Source organism: Medicago truncatula, chromosome 2 (assembly GCF_003473485.1).
Source record: "Medicago truncatula cultivar Jemalong A17 chromosome 2, MtrunA17r5.0-ANR, whole genome shotgun sequence".
Lineage (NCBI taxonomy): Eukaryota > Viridiplantae > Streptophyta > Magnoliopsida > Fabales > Fabaceae > Medicago > Medicago truncatula.
Window position 1 is genome coordinate 48,018,907 of NC_053043.1, and position 19,845 is coordinate 48,038,751.

General features: G+C 31.7%; 1 protein-coding gene across 2 annotated transcripts; it reads left to right on the forward strand.

Moving 5' to 3' along the window:
- Positions 1-10,487: 10,487 nt before the first annotated feature.
- Positions 10,488-18,797, forward strand: LOC11425763 (outer envelope protein 80, chloroplastic). 2 transcript variants are annotated; one of them, XM_003597393.4, is made up of 17 exons: positions 10,488-11,155; positions 11,484-11,577; positions 11,663-11,745; positions 11,954-12,051; positions 12,171-12,240; positions 12,591-12,681; positions 13,668-13,749; positions 14,077-14,112; positions 15,597-15,750; positions 15,842-15,982; positions 16,780-16,850; positions 16,948-17,026; positions 17,101-17,216; positions 17,342-17,489; positions 17,705-17,774; positions 18,234-18,390; positions 18,576-18,797. In XM_003597393.4, the coding sequence occupies exons 1-16, from the start codon at positions 10,625-10,627 to the stop codon at positions 18,386-18,388; spliced, it is 2,019 nt and encodes a 672-aa protein (XP_003597441.1). In that variant the 5' UTR covers positions 10,488-10,624; the 3' UTR covers positions 18,389-18,390; positions 18,576-18,797. The 2 variants fall into 2 exon arrangements, with proteins under 2 accessions (XP_003597441.1, XP_024633208.1); XM_024777440.2 differs by having other exon boundaries at positions 11,013-11,155; positions 11,488-11,577.
- Positions 18,798-19,845: the final 1,048 nt, after the last annotated feature.

The following is a 19,845-nucleotide window of genomic DNA, read 5'->3' on the forward strand; positions in this document are numbered from 1 at the left end:
TTGATCCCTATAAATATTTTAAATTTATGTTTTAGTTTCCTAAAAAATTTCTTCAACTTTTGGTCCCCTATATATTTAACATCGTCATTTTTTGTCCATATTTTCTAAGTCGACGTATATGTATCATTGACATTTTTGAATGGATTTTTGCATGAATGTTTAAAATATTATAAGAATATCTCCTAAAAAATTAGATTTTTTTTAATAAAACAGGTATTAAATATAAATTTTTATATTTTTTTGTGTTTAATAATTCATGTTTTGTTAAAAAAAAACTCTTTTTTTTTGTGTGAGAATGTTATATTATGCTACATATTTTTGCACAATTTCATTAAAATATATAAAGGTTACATATGAACAGGGGCGGATCCAGTGTGAAACCTAACATATCACAAGTTTCTCTCTTGGCCTAATGGTTTATGCTTGATGGATGATTCGTATGACTTGTGTTCAACACCTACCGAGTTGCAGTTTTGAATTTTTTAAAATTATTAATTATTAATAAAAAGAGTCTTGCAGGGACTCGATCCTGTGACACCATGTTAAAATGCTCTCACCCAAATCATTTTGCTATACTGTTTAAAGTGTTAATGGTCTACTTTGTTAATATATATTGTTGCTTTGAAAGTTTTGCCACACCAATATCAAATGTCTAGATCCGCCCATGCATATGAGTTGACTTACAATATGAACCAAAAGCGGTGAAAAAAAACTTTTGGAGGACAAAAAGTCGAAGAAATTTTTTAGGGGGACTAAAAGGAAAGATTGATATATTTGTAGAGATCAAAAACATATTTAATCGTACTAATAATTACTTCATTTGTCTTCAATGTTAAGACAATTTGCAAAAGTTTATCTGTTTTTAAATATTTTATCCGTCCTAAAATACAAGTAAAAATAAGTCAACATAAGTTAATCTAGCTGGTACAAATTTTGAACCAGATACATTAATTTTTGTTGAACAATTTTTTGCTTATATTTTAGAACGGATGGAGCAAAATATATTCTTCTAACTTCTAGATCAACTTATTAATACTCCCTCTAATTACTATTATAAGGAAAAATTCATTTTTAAGATACATAGAATAATTGACGTATTTAATCTATATTATAGTCAGATATATTAATTATTCAATATATTAAAAAAGTGAATTTTATTTATAATAATAAGCGAAAGGAGTAATGTAATCTATATATCTATATTCTATATAATATAAATTTATGACCCATTTCATAGACTTTTATGGAAATGAACTACTATTGTTTTGGTGTTGCCACATGTCCCTTTCTTTTTTACAAATGCTCTCACCATATTGTTCATCACAAAATACTCTCACCACAATCATCCTCACATATTTGTATTTAATGTTCATGTATAAAAGGAAGTTTTACAATATCAAATTCTATTACTTGAATTTATATTAGAAATCAAACATTTCGAATTCAAAAAGTACAAATTTGAATCAAATAATTTTTTTTAATAATCAAATAGTTTAAATTAAAATTATTTCAAAAAAGATAGTTTGAATTAAAATATTTGAATTCATAGATTAAAATAAAACAATTGATTGAATTATTCAAATTTATTTTTTATTAATAATAACACATAATAGTGTTTATTCAAAAAAAAAAACATCAAATAATGTAGACATTTCTTATGAATTTGACATTTATTGCTATTAATTTTATTTGTATTTGAGTTTTATAAAATTATTCTAATTTGATGTGTTGCTATTCATGGAATATTAAATATATAATATATCTTAACAATTATTTTAATTGAATTTTTTCTTTTCACACACATATACACACGAATCTATTTATATCCAAATTATTTTGTGTTTGAAATTAAAAGTAACAAAACCAAATGATACACTTTATTGTATTTTGTATTTTCGTTCTTAAAAAATAGCATATGTTGTATTTTCGTTAAAAAAATAAAGAAGTTCATATGTTGTAATATTATTAAAAAATTGGGTCAAACTTAAATATTACTATAATCTGAAAACAATAATGAAAACAAACTATTAATAAAAATTATTTTTTTTAATGAAACATTTAGTGAGAAAATATTCACTATTATCACTGACCAAAATTTTAATTGTTTATGCTTGGATCATTACATATATTATAATAATAAAAAAACACATAATCAGAAGAAAAAAAATGACCTCTATTTTAAATGATTATGTTACATATATATGTCAAAATCACCTATAACTTAGCATAGGAGATTTCCTAAAAAAAAAACTTAGAATATGAGACTTTTTTATGATACGCTTTTAATGGCTATTAAAATAATTTATGGACATTAAAATTGATTCATGACCAAATAATTTTGTAAATGAATACCCTGCATAGAACAATTATTTTTTAGGAATGTTAAAAAAATAATGGTTATTATACCAAATTACGGTGTGAAACAAGTCTATAAATTAGAAATATGGATTGGCATAATTTCACATCACAATTCACAACTCTTATCCCCCGTTTTTTATTCTTTGTTCTTCTTCTTCTTTTTTAACTTTGATATCAATGCTCCAAGATTTATATTTCCTTTATGTTGTGACTTTGATGAATCAAATGTTCAGACAAAGATTGTTTAGTGTTTTTATTCTTTTTTCTTCATATTTTTTTTCTTTGATATCAATGTTCCAAGAGTAATATTTCCTTCATGCTGCGATTTTGATGAATCAAATGTTCACATAAAAAGTAGTATCTTCGTCTCTCCTATAAAAAAATTATTCATCTCTCCTTTATTTTTTTTCATGTGACTTATTTTATTTTTTCCTTATGCTTTTATGACAATGTTATGCTTTTTTGTTTTCGTTATTATTCTATTTAAATTTATGGATGGTTTATAAATGAATACTATAGTTTTTATTTTTATTTTTATTTTTACTTTTGTGGTTCCTATGCATACAGGGTATTGAATCACGAAATCACGAACAAGCACAAAAAATAAGAATATGGAGATATTATTTTATAGATGAAACCGATTATATGATGGTTGAGTTCAAGACAACATATTCTTCACATGAGGGCCTGGGGGAAAAAAAGATGACATTATGACAAACTTTGAGATTCCAAAGAAATTAGTCGTTCTTAGAAAATAATCTAGATAAATTTTTTACTATGATGAGTCACTATTTTATGTCTCTTATACAAAGAAGGATTGTGTAGTTTTTTGGTATGATTTATATGTAATCGGACTGAAAAATGAAAGAAAGAAGTATTATATTGATGAAATTAGTTAATAAATTACTTATCATTTTAATGCTTTTTACTATTAGTTCATAATTGAGTTTATCATTTTCTGCATATTTAAAGTCAGTTTAGTCGAAATCAAAAATAAACATTATGCACACACACTATCAAATGGCAACACCCAAGTTTCACCAGCAATCCCATGTCCTCTTTTCTTCGATAAATTGTATATTCGTTTATAATTTGTTATGATTTTATTTCAATAATTTCTTTAATCTTTAAAAAATTATTTTTCATTATGTAGTTGACAAAGAAAGCTATGACCAGTTGTTTATTGGACGGTAATCAATAGCAATATTTTTTTGTTCTTGAGGAAAGTAATAATCTTGATTAACATATTTAATTTATCCATCAGAACACCATATATGTTGTAATGTAAATGGTAATTAATAAAAAAAAATATATTAATTGAGTAATATAGTTACAACTCATTTAGTCATTTTCACAAAAGAGTAGATAGAACTCTTTTTTTCGAGAAAAATTTAAGAATGCCATGAAATAAACCTTTGACCAAATAATTAAGGAGTTTATTTTTTCATGTTTATAAATCATGAAAATTCTAGACATTATTATTTTTTAATTAAGACAAATATCTCTAAGGATCAACAACATTTTGGATGTAATTAATTTGATACAAACTTTTTAAATAAGTGAACACATTGTAATATTTGAAATAAACATTGTAATATTTTGAATGAAATTAATTTGGTACAAATATTCTAAATAGGCTATCTATTTTTTTCTTTGTTTCACGACATTTGATTCCAAAGACTTGGGTATGCTTATAGTAAAGGATCGTGACTTCCGCGTGAATACGATATAAAAAATTGTTAGTAATTAAGTACCTTTAAATAAGCATAAAAAAAATCTATTTTGTTCTTTCAAAAATTAAACACATACTTTAATTGTCTTAATTATAAATGATGTGTTGAAACTTTGAAATGCTCCAATCAGGGCTATCTTAAAGAAGAAACTCATAGAGTTCTTTAAATCATTTGAGAATATAAAGCAAGTTTTCCGTTTTCCCTTAACTTGCCTTAGTGTTGTTAATGGGTTCTACAACCAAACTTTGATCATTCACAATAATTAAAGATACAATTATGTCTTGATAATAATAAAAAATGTATAATTACTTCATTAAAAATAATAAGTAAAAAAGAGGACATTGAGATAGAGATTAAATTTTCAAATTAATTTTTTTGAACTTAAAGGTTTTTTTTTCTTAGCAACTAATTGGGTCTCAGTTTTTATACGAATCTAAAATTTGTCTTGCCTTAAAATTCAAATCTACCCTCAATCACTACATTAACCCATAAATATAAATTTTACGGTATAATATTTTTAATAAAAATTATATTATCAATTAACCATCCATTATTGTATTTATAGCAAAAACAATGACAATCAAATGATTTCAATACAGAGATATACATATGTCAACATGTATTGAAAAATAAATAAGGATGCAAACTTTCTTGCCTTTCTAATTTGAAACCTTAACTATTAGTTCCTTTATTTGCATTCTCACATATTTCATTTATTGCAGACCAAAGTTTGTGCTTTTTTTTCTTCATACATATATGACTCACTTATCACGTATCAAAATATTCTCCTAGATCATCAATCATAAAAAAGTTTAATAGACATGCATTTTGTCAACTGAGCATAACACATTCATGTTTTTCTATGATTAGTTTTCACCAAAGATCAAAAGTGAAGGAATTTAAAATAATACAAAAAATTTAATTTTTTTTTATATTTAATATAAAAAAAGTAAGAAAATAACCCCTAAAAATAAAAAATATTTCATCATAACGTTTGGAGTTCTGAGGGAGTCTACAATTTGTTGGATCATCATATTTGGGTTAGAGAAACCCAACATCTTCATTGAAAACACTTAAGACATGCGGAAATGGATTGCATCATACGCGAATAGATTGCATATAGAATGCAAGACAGGGTCGTTGATTATGGCAATGTTGTTAACTCGAGGAGATCCGTTGATTGCTATACTATGATTGAATCACAACGGTTGAGGTACATTAGAAAAAATCAAAAGGCCATAATGTGCGGCATTCTGAATGGTTTGCACGAGGCAATGGATATGGGTGAAACTGATGCGGCTAATGTTGGACGAAAGATAGTGTTACAGCCGTCCTTTGCGGGTGGCAGACATTACATGTTTAATAATTGTCAGGATGCAATGTCAATTTGTAAGAATTATGGATATCCCGATCTGTTCGTAACAATCGCGTGCAATACAAACTGGCGAGAAATTCAAGATTTTCTTAAACGAAACTTAAAGGCATCTGATAGACCTGATATTGTTTGTTGAGTGTTCAAAATAAAGTTGGATAAATTGATGGATGATTTTAAGAAAGAAGAATGTTTGGCAAAGTTGATGCAGGTATACACTGTAATATTAGTAGTATTTTAGGCTTAAATATGCAATCCGTCCCAGTAATTTGGACGCGTTTTGATTTTCGTCCTTATAAAAAAAAAAATTAAAAACATCCCTGTAAAAAAAAATTGTTTTAAAAAGGTCCCTGGCCCCACTTTTTTGCTGACATGGGATGACTTTGGCCATGTGGCAGTTGCTGACTGTGCGACTTTTGCCACGTGGCAGTCCACGTCATTTTTTTTTTAATTTGAAAATAAATTAAAAAGTCATAAAAAAATTCCAATTTTTTTTTGAAATATGAAGAAAAAAATTGGAAATTTGTGTTTTTAAAATTTAGAAATAAATTTAAGAAAAATAAAATTGAAAATTATATAATCTCAAAATTTATAACTTTTGAAAATATAATTTAATTTTCAGAATTAAAAAAAAATGAATTTTCGAAATTTTAATTTTAATTTTCAGAATTTTGAAAAAAATATTTTTTTAATTAAAAATCGAAAATTCAATTTTCTGTTTTTTTTAATTTAAAACAAATGAATTTTCAGAATTTTGAAGAAAAAAAAATTAATTAAAAATCGAAAAATTTTAATTTTCGGTTTTTTTTTTTCCGATTTTTTATATTTATTTTCCGATTTTTCAATTTAAAAAATGAATTTTTAGAATTTTGAAAAAAATAAACAAAAATTAATTATGTGCCATGCCACGTCAGCGCCACGTGCCATGTGGTGGTGTCCGTCCCTTCTCGCCTTTCATGGACAAGGGCAGATGTACGAAATATTATTCGAAGGATTATAAAGGAACTACGACGATTGACGAGGGTTATCCGAGGTACAAACCTCGCGATTTTGGGATACATGTTGACAAGCAGAGGGTCCTATTGGATAATCGATATGTCGTCTCATACAATCCACATCTTCTCATTAGATACGGAGGTCATGTAAATGTGGAATGTTGTAACAAATCCAACTCCATCAAGTACCTTTTCAAATACGTGAACAAAGTCCCTGATAAGGCTTTGATGCAGTTGTCTGTTGACGGTGACAATCGTGATAAGTCCAAGCCGGTTGATGAAATAAAGCAGTATTACGATTGTCGTTATGTTTCACCTTGCGAGGCTGTTTGGAGGATATTTGCTTTTGATATACACCATAAATGGTCTCATGTTCTCAAACTAACGTTTCACTTGCATAATGAACAATCAGTACTATATGATGGTGATCATGACATCGAGGACGTGGTGATGTATAACAAGGAATCATAGACCATGTTTCTCGCGTGGTTTGAAGCAAATCGTCAGTATGTAGGCGGTCGCGATCTAACATATGCTGAATTTCCAACAAGATTTACTTATGAGAAGAAGGACAAACAGTGGCAGCCACGTAAACTAGGATATCAAATTGGAAGGCTTCATTACACGCCGCCTGATATATGGGAGTTGTACTACATGAGGATACTATTGACCGTTGAGTTGTACTACACGAGGATACTATTGACCGTTAAGAAGGGCTGCATGAGATATAGATGCATAAAAACGATTAATGGACATACCTATGACACGTTCCAGAAAGCACGCTCTGCTTTAGGATTACTTGATGACGACAGAGAGTTTATAGATGATATCACGGAAAATGGTGAGTTAGGTTCGGGCCATCAATTGTGTTGGTTGTTTGTGCATCTCTTAACCACTAGGACAATGACGAGCCCTGATATAGTATGGGATGCGACATGGCAGCTACTGTCCGATGATATCTTATTTGAACGTAGGAAGCGTCTGAATATTCTGGGTAATGTTTATTGTACTTATTACGAAATCTATGCACCATTTTTTGTTTTGTTTACGATCTAATTTTTGCATTTTTTTTCTCTGTCTAATAAGGCACATTTTAGAAAATTGGCTAACATAGTCCTGTTCAAAGTATTGTATACCTATCTCAATAAATATATTTATCATTTATCTATTTAAGTAGTGATAATAAACAAATACAATATTCTTTCAAAAAAAAAAAAAACAAATACACTATTAATTTGATTATACACTATTAAATAAATATATTTATCTACTGTCAACGCCACAAAACTGTCATATATAGCTTTCCACTATGTATATCTTGATTAATTTGTTCCCATTTTCTGTTTTTTAATTGATTACTTTTTCACGTTATCTAGATTAGTGAGCATTCATGACATCATTTTGTAGCAGTTCCTATATCTATTTATTTTCGCTTTAAATAAATAATGGCTTGGGAAATCCTTTACAAATAAGCTTATTTTTTTAGTTTGAGTTAAGCTGAAAAAAGCTTTTTTGATTAAGAATTGAGTCGTGACTTTAATATCATTTTTTCTGTTGCATTGCATATATTCTCTTACTATCGTTTTTCTTTAGGTGTTCATATTAATTTCGTGACTTTACATTTAATATGTAGATATGCGTATCGGTGGCGATGACTTGAAGAACATGTGTTTGATTGAAATTGAAATGCTGCTTCAAGAAAACGGACGTCGCTTACTGACTTCAAATCTATGTCCAGGCCAAACGCGGCAGACATGCCAACTTTCACAAACAAGCTTATCATTGATGAGCTAAATTACAACAAAGTTGAACTGGAAAAGACACATGTTGATATGTTACTGATGCTGACTGATGAACAAAGATGTGTGCATGACAAGATCATGGAGTCTGTTGGTTCTGACGACAATGGTTTCTTTTTCTTATATGGTTACGGTGGTACTGGAAAAACCTTTATATGGAAAAGATTGTCGGCTGCTGTTAGATCGAAGGGGTTAATTGTATTGAATGCTGCATCCAATGGTATAGCGGCTCTTCTATTATCAGGTGGAAGAACCGCGCACTCCACGCCAACAGTCCCTATTGAGATTAATGAGGCGTCATCGCTTACGATGGAAAAGGATAGTCCTAGGGCAGACCTGGTGCGTGCTGCAAAGTTGATAATTTGGGATGAGGCTCCAATGATGCACCGATGGTGTTTTGAGGCAGTTGACCGATCATTGCTTGATATCATGTCCAAGAATGATCCCCTAAACGCACTTAAACCTTTTGGTGGAATGGCAGTAGTTTTAGGCAGATATTGCCTGTTGTCCGAGGAGGAACGAGGCCATATATTGTTGATGCCTCGGTCAATTCGTCAAAGATATGGACTTATTGTAATGTTTTGAGGCTTGCTATTGGATGCATCTTTGGTACCTGTAGAGCAGGAAGAAATTGATAATTTTTGCAAGTGGATACTCTCAATTGGAGACGGCAACGATGCTTCGGGTGACAATGGTGAAATGAAGGTAGAAATTCCTGAAGATTTGCTGATATCAGACACAACAAATCCGTTGATGTCACTTATAGACTTTGTGTATCCCGATCTGAATGATAACCTTGGTGACCAACTATTTTTCCAAGAAAGGGGAATACTCGCACCCACGCTTGATTCAATTAAGCATGTTAACGAATTTATGATGTCGTTGATTCCAGGTGAAGATAAAGAGTATTTAACCTCTGATTCTATTTTTAGATCGGGTGAAAATTCTGATGTCCAAAGCGAGTGGTTCACACCAGAATTTCTTAATGGTATTAAGAGCTCTGGAATTCCAAATCACAGGTTGAAACTAAAGGTGGGATGTCCAGTTATGCTGTTGAGAAACATCGATCAGGCCAATGGACTGTGTAATGGTACTAGGCTGACAGTTATACATCTAGGGAAGAGCACGATAACTGCTACCGTAATTACAAGGAAAAAGGGCAGGTACTAGGGTATTCGTTCCCAGGATGAATCTTATTCCGAGTGATCCAGGACTACCCTTCAAATTCAGACGCAGACAATTTCCATTGACGCTTTGTTTTGCAATGACAATAAATAAAAGCCAGGGTCAATCTTTATCTCGGGTGGGGGTTTATCTTCCTAAGCCTGTGTTCACGCATAGACAACTTTATGTCGCTGTCTCTCGAGTAACTTCATGAAAAGGTCTGAAGCTACTCATCCTGGATGAAGATAATAATGTTTGTAAGGAGACCACAAATGTTGTGTATCGTGAAGTTTTTTAAAAAGTATGATCATCGGTTATGTTTTAGAATTGTTGTTGCTATAATATATAAAACTAAAGTTGCCTATTGTTTGGAAGTCGTTTTATTTTTAATTTCTTTGTAAGGCGTACCGGTCATTATAGACATGCAATTTCTATATAAGCAGATCCTCCTGTCATTGACTATTAGTTCATGCACTTTTCAGGTTTAACAATCCGTGAAACCTTTTTTTTTTTTACATCGTTGTTACCCTAAAATACAATATTTACATTAGACCATTTGTTTTGTAAAAATTAAAAACAAATAACAATCGGCGTTTCTGTAGCCCAAACTATATTTATACACACCCGTAAAAATTAAACGTTTGCATTTACCGACTACGTGTATGCATGTGACAATGACTATTATATAAAAAAAAATACATATTTTTTAGTTTTTATGATTAATAAAATACATTCTATCAACAAATATTATTACACAGTACGTCGGCGTATTTTTACAAGAAAATTACATATGCTAAGTTTAACAATGAGTGCATCTTATGCTACAAATAATTAGTACAAGTATAATAATCCAAATATTTTTTATCGTTATATGCAATGTTTAGATATTTTAAAATATATACAAAATGAAGATGATATTTTTTCATATCGAATTTAAAATCTATACATTTAATCAAAAAAGTTTTTTATTTCCCCATGCTGGCACGAGTCACCAGTAAACTAAATATAAAAGTCTTTTTATTCGTTCTGAAACACAAGAAAACCCGGTTTTGTCTGACACTGCCAAAGGCACGAGCGATTAACGAAACACATTCAATTCAACCGTGCAAGTGCAAGTGCAACACAACCACTTCACTTCACTTAACTCACTTCAACATTCAAATTCCACACCATCACCAAAACGACACACAAATCCCCCTCACAATGCCTCAAAACGACGACATCCGTTTCATCTCTTCATCAATCAAAATCCCTCTCCCTTCTTCTAAACCCAAACCCACTTCACCATTCAAAACCTTACATTCTCACTTCACTAACGCAACTAACTCATTCTCTCATCTCATTCACTCGTTCACAACTCACTCCACTCAGTTAACTCGTTCCGTTCTCCAAAAATCTCATTCTCTATGCTCCACATCACTCTCCCTCAACGCCGCTAACCGATCGCCGCCGTTGTCGCTTTCGTCGGCAGAGGAGACGCAGTTGAAAACCCGACAGAATGAAGAGAGAGTTTTAATCAGTGAAGTATTGGTTAGAAATAAGGACGGTGAAGAACTTGAACGGAAGGATTTAGAAGCAGAAGCCGCTCAGGCGCTTAAAGCTTGTAGACCTAATTCGGCTTTAACGGTTCGTGAGGTGCAAGATGATGTTCATCGGATTATTAATAGTGGATATTTTTGTTCGTGTGTTCCTGTTGCTGTTGATACGCGTGATGGGATTCGATTGGTCTTTCAGGTATAATGTTATTTGAATTGAATTTAAATTTAGGGTTATTATGTTGCGTTTTTTGAATTTGTTGTATTAAAATTGTTAGTGATGATGATAATTGGATATGATATGTGAATGCTGGTTTCTTGTGGAATAAGGTAGAATTGAATTGAAATTTTGTGTCAGAGTGTTGTATTTTTAAATGTGTGTTGAATTAAACTTGCTAGTGATGATATTTGAATTGAATTTAGTAGAATTGAAATTTAGGGTTATAGTGTTGCATTTTTTTAAGGTGAATTGAATTTGAATTGTTAGTGATGATAATTGGATGTTATCTGGTTTCTTGTGGTATAAGGTAGAACCAAATCAAGAGTTTCAAGGATTGGTATGTGAAGGAGCTAATGTTATTCCGGCTAAGTTTTTAGAGAACTCTTTTCGGAATGGATATGGTAACTTATTCCTCTCTCTCCTTATGTATGCACATGTTGCTAGTGTACATTCACTGTTCTCAAATTTACGTGGTAAGTTGCGCAGGGAAAGTTATCAATTTGAGGCGATTGGATGAAGCAATATCTTCCATTAATGATTGGTATATGGAGCGTGGTCTTTTTGCCATGGTAAATTTCCCTTAACTTCTGTTCAAACTTCAAAATATAGTCATGCTTTGTGATCGGTGGAAATTCAGGTTGATTTTTCATGTTTTCAGTTGTCTTGGCAGCAGAAAGTAGCATCATATTACATCCTTAAATTATACATATGCTCTTAGTGGTTTTCATTGGCAATTGACCTTTTATTCTTTTTCCCCAACCTTGATTTCCACTCTAGGTATCAGCTGTAGAGATTCTATCTGGGGGTATTCTGAGATTACAAGTTTCAGAGGCCGAGGTCAATAATATTTCCATACGATTTCTTGATAGGAAGACGTAAGGACTTTCTTTTTGATTTACACACATAAATATTCCCTTGCATACACAATACCTATAATATTATGTTACATATTTTTGTGGAGAGATTTTCTTCACTAACTTGATTTTATATGTAGGGGTGAGACCACTGTCGGGAAGACAAAACCTGAAACAATACTTCGGCAAATTACAACCAAGAAGGGGCAGGTAGTTTTTTGACCCAGCACTGGATATTCAATTAAATGATCGTTCATATTTTATTATTTAGCTTTTGAAAATTTTATGAAGAACTGACGTGTTTTTAATTTTTCTGCAAAACTGCGAATCAAGCTAAGACACGTAGTTTCATATTTGTCTAAGTTAAGTTTTAAAGCTTATCGTGGCATTATTTTTATCAAATTTGGTAGTTGACAACATTCTAGGGTCAGTTGATTGATATAATTCACTAAAAGGGAAAGTATAAGATATTTCTTTATTTTCTCTTATGAAATCCACCTTCTTGATTTTTCATAGTAACTGAGAAGGATTTTTGGCATCATCTGTAATTGCATTTTTAGGTCTACAGCATGCATCAGGGAAAAAGAGATGTAGAAACTGTATTAACGATGGGGATCATGGAAGATGTTAGCATTATTCCCCAACCAGCAGGTAATTTATACATGCAGAAAATGGGATTTAATTTAAGGTGAATAATTGCAACAAAGAAACACCGTCAGTTGTAAGTGCTAACTGCTAACTGCACTTGCCAAGTTGTAATGTAATTTCATATTGAGGCAGGGCCTTTATAAGTTTACCTTCTTTGTTCAGCATTTTACAATCCTGACTCTTGCCAAAGGGTATTATTATTAGGATTTGTTTTGTTTATATCGTGGTTTATTTGTTTTGTTTAAAACAAATCCTAATAATAAATTAAAAGATACCCTAATGGCACAATGAGAGAGCTTATGAAAAATTAAAATGTTGAAGCTTTTTCAACCTCTACAAAAAGCTACTGTTTCAAAGTTTAAAACAAATCCTAATAATAAATTAAAAGATACCCTAATGGCACAATGAGAGAGCTTATGAAAAATTAAAATGTTGAAGCTTTTTCAACCTCTACAAAAAGCTACTGTTTCAAAATTTAGTGTTATAACAAAATTCTTTTAATATACTTTTTCATAAATGTTTGTGGAGAAGAATCATTAAGAAAAAAAGGAGAATTATTCATGCTAATTTTGTTAGAAATCAGGAAACTGAAGTTAAAGAAAATACAAGACCAATTTTGTTAGAAATCAGGAAACTGAAGTTAAAGAAAATTCAAGACCAAAGTGAAAGAAAGGAAAAAACAAACATTGGCATTATTCACTATTTGAAAGTATAAGTAGCTTGCTTTTGTAGAGATTACTAGTGCTAACCAGGACTTAAATGAGTTGTAATGTTCTTCAAGTGGCCCGAATCTTTTCTTTTTAGTCATCCAGTAAGGTGTTATATATGATGATACCTCGCTAGTCACTTCAATTCAACCCATGCTTTCAAAAGGGAAATACATATATTCTAAAAGAATGGACACAACATTTTCTACTTTTTTTTTTTTTTTTGGTTTTCCCCTATTAGATCAATGACACTCTCTAAAGTATAGTTTTGTTGTGTTATAGATACAGGGAAGGTTGATTTAGTGATGAATGTGGTGGAACGTCCTAGTGGAGGATTTTCTGCTGGTGGTGGGATATCAAGTGGGTAAGTGATGCGAGTCTAAAGCACCCTTAAATAATACTTGTTTACTAAATATGCAAATTACATCGACCTCCTTGACGTTTATTACAAATTCTAGCTTCCCCAATACTTTAGGAAATTATTTTATGCTTCCTTACTTTAAATTTCCACAAGACAACTGCCCCTTCATATTTTAGGTTTAGACAGATGCCCCCTCTGTATGCTACATATTGGTGAAAACTATAAGTTTAAGGAGATTATTGATACATATCATTAAAATAGAGGGGAGATAAAAATAAAAATAAAAACTCTTGGTTACTATATAATCTGACTAGCCATTTATATCTGCAGGATTACAAGTGGTCCCCTCAGAGGTCTCATTGGAAGGTAAGCTTATTTTCCAGTCATGTGATGGGTGGAGTTAATGCTTTGTCTTTTAGGCATCCTATGCTTTCTTTGGTTTGATAACCAAGGTTGCTTTCATTCAATTAAAACCGTTTTACGGGTTATTTACCTCTGTTACTAGCTCCATATACTGCTAGTTCCATAGAGTGTTTATTTTTGACACTGTTGAATATGTAAATATGCCCCTTGTACCTGTAAGCACACTGCCTCCTGTACACAGTTTTGCATTAGATAAAGCTGAGTCATATGAAGATTTTATTTTACATTAACTTATCATAATAGTTTACCAGTTATTCTTTAACTATTGGTTTGTTTAATTCGCTAAAAAATAGAAGACTAGACAGCACAAAACAAATTTTATTTTGTGTTTGATTGGACAAAACAAACTAAGAGATGAGACATAGGGTAAATGATAAACGCACTCGCTAGAGTAAGGGACAACTTTTCAAGTATAAGATAACTCAAAAGTCAAAGTTATCCCTTCCCTTCTCTCTCACCAAATCTCTTGGCTGCACTTAGGTTTCACAAGCAAGTACCACTGCTGTCCAATTAGAAATCTGGTGACCGACAGCAGTTTCCACAACTCCTCTTTCTGTTAAACATTTTCTCCTATTCTTGTTTGGGTTTCTGGCGGTTATATCCATGCAGCTGCTCGGAATCGCAGATGCTGCATGACCATCACTACAAATACCACAATAGCCCTTCCGGCTCTGCTCTGGCGGTTGATGAAAGAAGAACATACCAGAACAAAATAGGAAGAAAGAAGGAAGGATCGGTGTTTTGCATTATCTAGAATAAAGAAATAAGCAACCCAACAAAGGAATAGATCATAATATATTAATATAGTTGGAACCATCGTCTTTTTCCAGGCTTTCTAAGGACTTGAATCTTGAAGCAAATGGCTCCATGATAATTCATGAAAGACACATGACTTTAATTTGATTAATACAATATAAAAATTAATATGATAAATATAAATTGCAACTAAAAACAATCAATTACATAAAAAAATCTGAACATGAGTAGTGTGAAAAAATTTAATTTATTTAATTATAAACATTTGGAGAATGACAAATGTTAAAACACTTGTTTTTGTTTTTTATAGTGAAAAACAATTGTTACTTAATATTTTGGGCATTTTAGTTAACCCCAAATTATTTTGTCAAGTATGTATGCTTCACAAAAAATATGCACAATTTCCTGTGATGTGTATCGATAACCAAACAACATATAAAATAAAAAATTGTGTTGGGACTTGACTACTTATCCTGCACAGGGCTGCATGTGTTTTGCTGAAATGTGTATCAAAACGTGCCCTACATATGCTTTCCCCAGTGTATTTTCAATGAAACAGAATAAAGCTGTTTTTGCCTTAATAAATGTTCATATTACATGTTGTGAATGTTCCAACTGCCACTGGTTTACACATCACTGATCCACTCAACTGTATTTTGTTCCCATTGCAGCTTTGCCTACTCTCATAGAAATGTTTTTGGGAGAAACCAGAAGCTCAATGTTTCCTTAGAGAGGGGCCAGGTTGACTTAATCGTTCGTGCAAACTACACAGACCCTTGGATTCAGGGAGATGATAAGCGAACATCTGGAACAATAATGGTTCAGGTAATCTCTAAAGGTTTATTTGTTAAGCCTCCTTTTGGTGATAGAAAGTTAAGTATTGTGTTTGCTTATATTTAATTAACTTCAATTTTAGAATTCAAGAACGCCCGGAACAATTGTTCATGGTAACCTGGATGGTAACAGTAGCCTGACCATTGGCCGCATCACAGGTGGCGTAGAATTGAGTCGACCGATCAGGCCAAAGTGGAGTGGAACAGCAGGACTGATTTTCCAGGTGCTTCATTAACTTTTTTGGTGGATGTTTGATAAGCTGTACAATAGTTTGATTTCTAATTTAAGTCTTTCCACTCTACCTCTTTCAATACTTCTTGTGAGTTGTTGATTTTCCCAGTGTAGTTAAACCAAGGTAATTAAAACTGGACCGGACTGGCCGGTTCAACCAGTTGGGCCGCGAACCAAACCTATATCTGGTCCAAAAAGTCATGAAAACCGCCTTATATAAGAACAGGGAGAAAACCGGTAAACCAGGCAAGAACCGGGTAAACTGGCGGTTGAGCCGGTTTGAGAGTTTGGACCGTGATTTCCATTTTGTCTGTAAAAAACATTAAACTAACCACCACCAGCAACCACACACACCTCCCCTTAAGGTGTAGCTTGCTAAAACACTCCCACATAAAAACTAGTGGGTGTGTTCTAGCAAACCCCTATATATATATATATTTGTCATTATCATTTTTAATTTTATATCATCTCTTAAATTTTTTAGTGTAGTTTAATTTTCAATAGTGTGAGATATAAATTTTTTTTGGTATATTTTTTCTTATTATAAAAATAAAAAAATGTATTTAGCTATTACCGGTCAAACTCCGGTCCAACCTTTGAACCTTGAACCTGTAACTACACCGGTTCAATGTCCGGTTCGATTTTGATTACCTTGAGTTACACCATGTAATCACTAGTGAGATTATTCTTGCCATACATTAAATGTAATAGGGACCTTGCTTCTATGTTTATTAATACCATTGATTTTTTTTTTTAACTTTTATGAATCATCTCTATCTATCACTTCAGCGTGCTGGAGTCTGTGACAACAATGGTGTTCCTATCATTAGGGATCGTTACAACAGCCCTCTTACTGCAAGGTTGTAATCTAAGTAAATGCTATATGTTACTTGTTTTGGACAGTATGCTTATGATGACTTTATGTTGTTCCTAACTTCTATCAATTTTTCCTTGTAGCGGCAATACCCATGACGATACGTTGCTTGGTAAAATTGAGACTGTTTACACTGGTTCCGGTGAACATGGGTCTTCTATGGTTAGTTATCAACTGAATTCAGTCCTTCAGTTTAAATGTAAATGTTTCTTATCATTACTTGCCTGGTTTTGCAGTTTGTCCTTAACATGGAACAAGGACTTCCTCTTTTGCCTGATTGGCTATCCTTCACTAGGGTGAATGCAAGGGCTAGGAAGGGTGTTGAGATAGGTCCTACTCGTCTTAACTTAAGGTATGATTTACATATATTCAATGCCCTTCTCTTGGAAAGAGTAACTAGTATCATTGTTGCTTACACTTTATATTAATACAAAAAACAATCTTATGTTTCTCCGACTTTAATTGGTAAACTGCCAGTCTCTCTGGTGGTCATGTGGTAGGAAATTTCTCTCCCTATGAAGCTTTTGCCATTGGTGGAACGAACAGTGTGAGAGGCTATGAAGAAGGCGGTGTGGGCTCTGGTCGATCGTATGTTGTTGGTTCTGGAGAAATTTCTTTCCCTATGGTACTTTAATTTTATTAAGCTTTTTCCTGCTCAATTAGTTTAGCTTCTTATGTTTGTTTATGCTAATCCTAATTTTCAAGATAAGCATTTGCTTCGACCTATCTGAATATGAAATTTCTTGCCGAATTGTGTGATTTCTTAGTAGAGAGGCATGCTTTTGAAATACAGAGAATAGAGTAGAAGACTTCCTGATTCTTCACTGTTTCTATTTGCAGATGAAGCCAGTAGAATGTGTCATATTCTCTGACTATGGAACTGATCTTGGATCAGGCTCGACTGTCCCTGGTAGGTCTTTATTTCATTTATATTATTTTTGGACTGAAGTTCATTTAATTTAATTGATCCTTTCTATTGAGGATCAATATTCTGGAGATCACCCAGATGCACATGAGTGCCATTCAAAAAAGAAAAAGAAAAAAGATACACATGAGTACTATCATCGACATGAAAAGAGTTAATTTGTCCTATTTTATGATGTTTACACAGTCAAGGAGGATAACTCCAAGCACACACTTCAAATGTACAATTATAGGCTAGAGTCATTTACTGACCAGATCCAACTTTCTTGGCTTATCTTTGTACTTTGGATCCTTTAAATGACTATATCCACAATGTTCTTATATATATTTCTTAAATTGACTTCTCTACTGGTATTGCTTCTCTTGATGTTTGCCAATACAGTTTATCCAGGTCCTTTATGAGGCATATATTATTATATATTATGTTGTTTTTGGTTTTTATTAGGTGACCCTGCTGGAGCAAGGAATAAGCCTGGAAGTGGATATGGGTATGGATTGGGCATCCGCGTGGATTCGCCTTTGGGTCCTTTGCGTCTTGAATATGCCTTTAATGACAAGAAAGAGAAGAGGTTTCACTTTGGAGTTGGCTACAGAAACTAAAGGTTTCACTTTTCGTTGTTGTATGGTTTTTTGTTTTGTTTTTGCATGGCCTTCTTTCAGAAAAGTCGTAAATATTTTTTCTGTATAGTGTGTTCAGTTCAGCTAATGCTTCTTTGAGTGTTTCCCATAGATGAATTGAAATGGCTCATTCTGGTTTTCATCTTTTGTGATTTGAGATAATTTACAGGATATGCAAGGTTAGTGGAGAGTGGATCTATCATGTAGATTTTGTACTATGGGATCATTTGAAGAGGAAGATGGGGCATCAAAATAGGGTTCTGACTTCTGAGTAGGGCTTCTCAAATATTGAGATCATTTGTAGATTTTTTCTACTTTGATTTTTAATTCTAATACACATAATTTATTTTATATTTTTTTCACTTCAGTATTATTGTTTAGATTAAGTCAATCATAATATTTTAGTTATTAATATATCAATTATATTATTAATATATATATATATATATATATATATATATATATATATTTTGAAATTTAATTTATGTCTGTCTTTTTTTATTATCATCTAAATATTTTAAAAATCTTCATTTTAAATTATTAAATGTTACAAGTAGTATAGCATTTTAAAAGGCACTCTTTTAAATGAAAAAGTGTAAATAAATATAAAAACGACATTCTATGGGACGAATTTTAGAACAACGATATATATTTACCACCGGTGGAGTTGATGAAAATGTTCAAGAGAAAAGCAGTAAACCAAAGAGATTGAAGAAAAATAGTTGAAAAATGAATAAAAATATAAAGATTTGATATGAATGTCTTTGCTGGCAATTATATCATCACACAAATACCGCACAATTGTGGTATGAATGGTCAACACTTCTCTATGATATCATAATTTACCCCAAAAGATAAGTAAGAAAGAAAAAATAACAATGAATGGGGGAATTGCCATGAAAATGAAGAAATGTCAATACTATTTATAGTCACAGCATCATCCTCGACTATAACTACAGTTAAAGGAAATAATTTTATAAAAAAAATTAAATTAGCCCACTTAAATTGATATATGAGAGAATCGAATTTGAGACTTTGAGGACCAGCATACTAAAGGAAACATTTAAAATGATCGAACCGATAAAAAATGAATTAAACACACCCTAAATTGTCCAAACTTGCTTGTAACGCCACTATCCACAATCTCAAATATTTTGGACTTTATAATCCAAAATCATGTAAGATTGGTTTGGATGATATAATCCAAAACGTTCAGCAAGATATGATACATTTATGATTATATAAAATCATGTAAGATTGTGTTTTTGATACACTTATGATTATATAATTCGAATCGTATCAAAAACACATAAAATTAAAAAATTATCGTTTTATCAAAATCTATCATATTCAACAAGATCATGCATATCCTTTGTTGATAAGTCAAACTACCAAATTCAACAACGTACATTAAATATAACAATTTCAACAACATAATT

Excerpts from the sequence above, each read along its gene's own strand:
- LOC11425763 (XM_003597393.4), top strand. The coding sequence starts at position 10,625 with ATGCCTCAAAACGACGACATCCGTTTCATCTCTTCATCAATCAAAATC. Across the intron at positions 11,578-11,662 it reads CTCTTTTCGGAATGGATATG|GGAAAGTTATCAATTTGAGG; the intron begins GTAACTTATTCC and ends TAAGTTGCGCAG. Across the intron at positions 13,750-14,076 it reads GGTGGTGGGATATCAAGTGG|GATTACAAGTGGTCCCCTCA; the intron begins GTAAGTGATGCG and ends TTATATCTGCAG.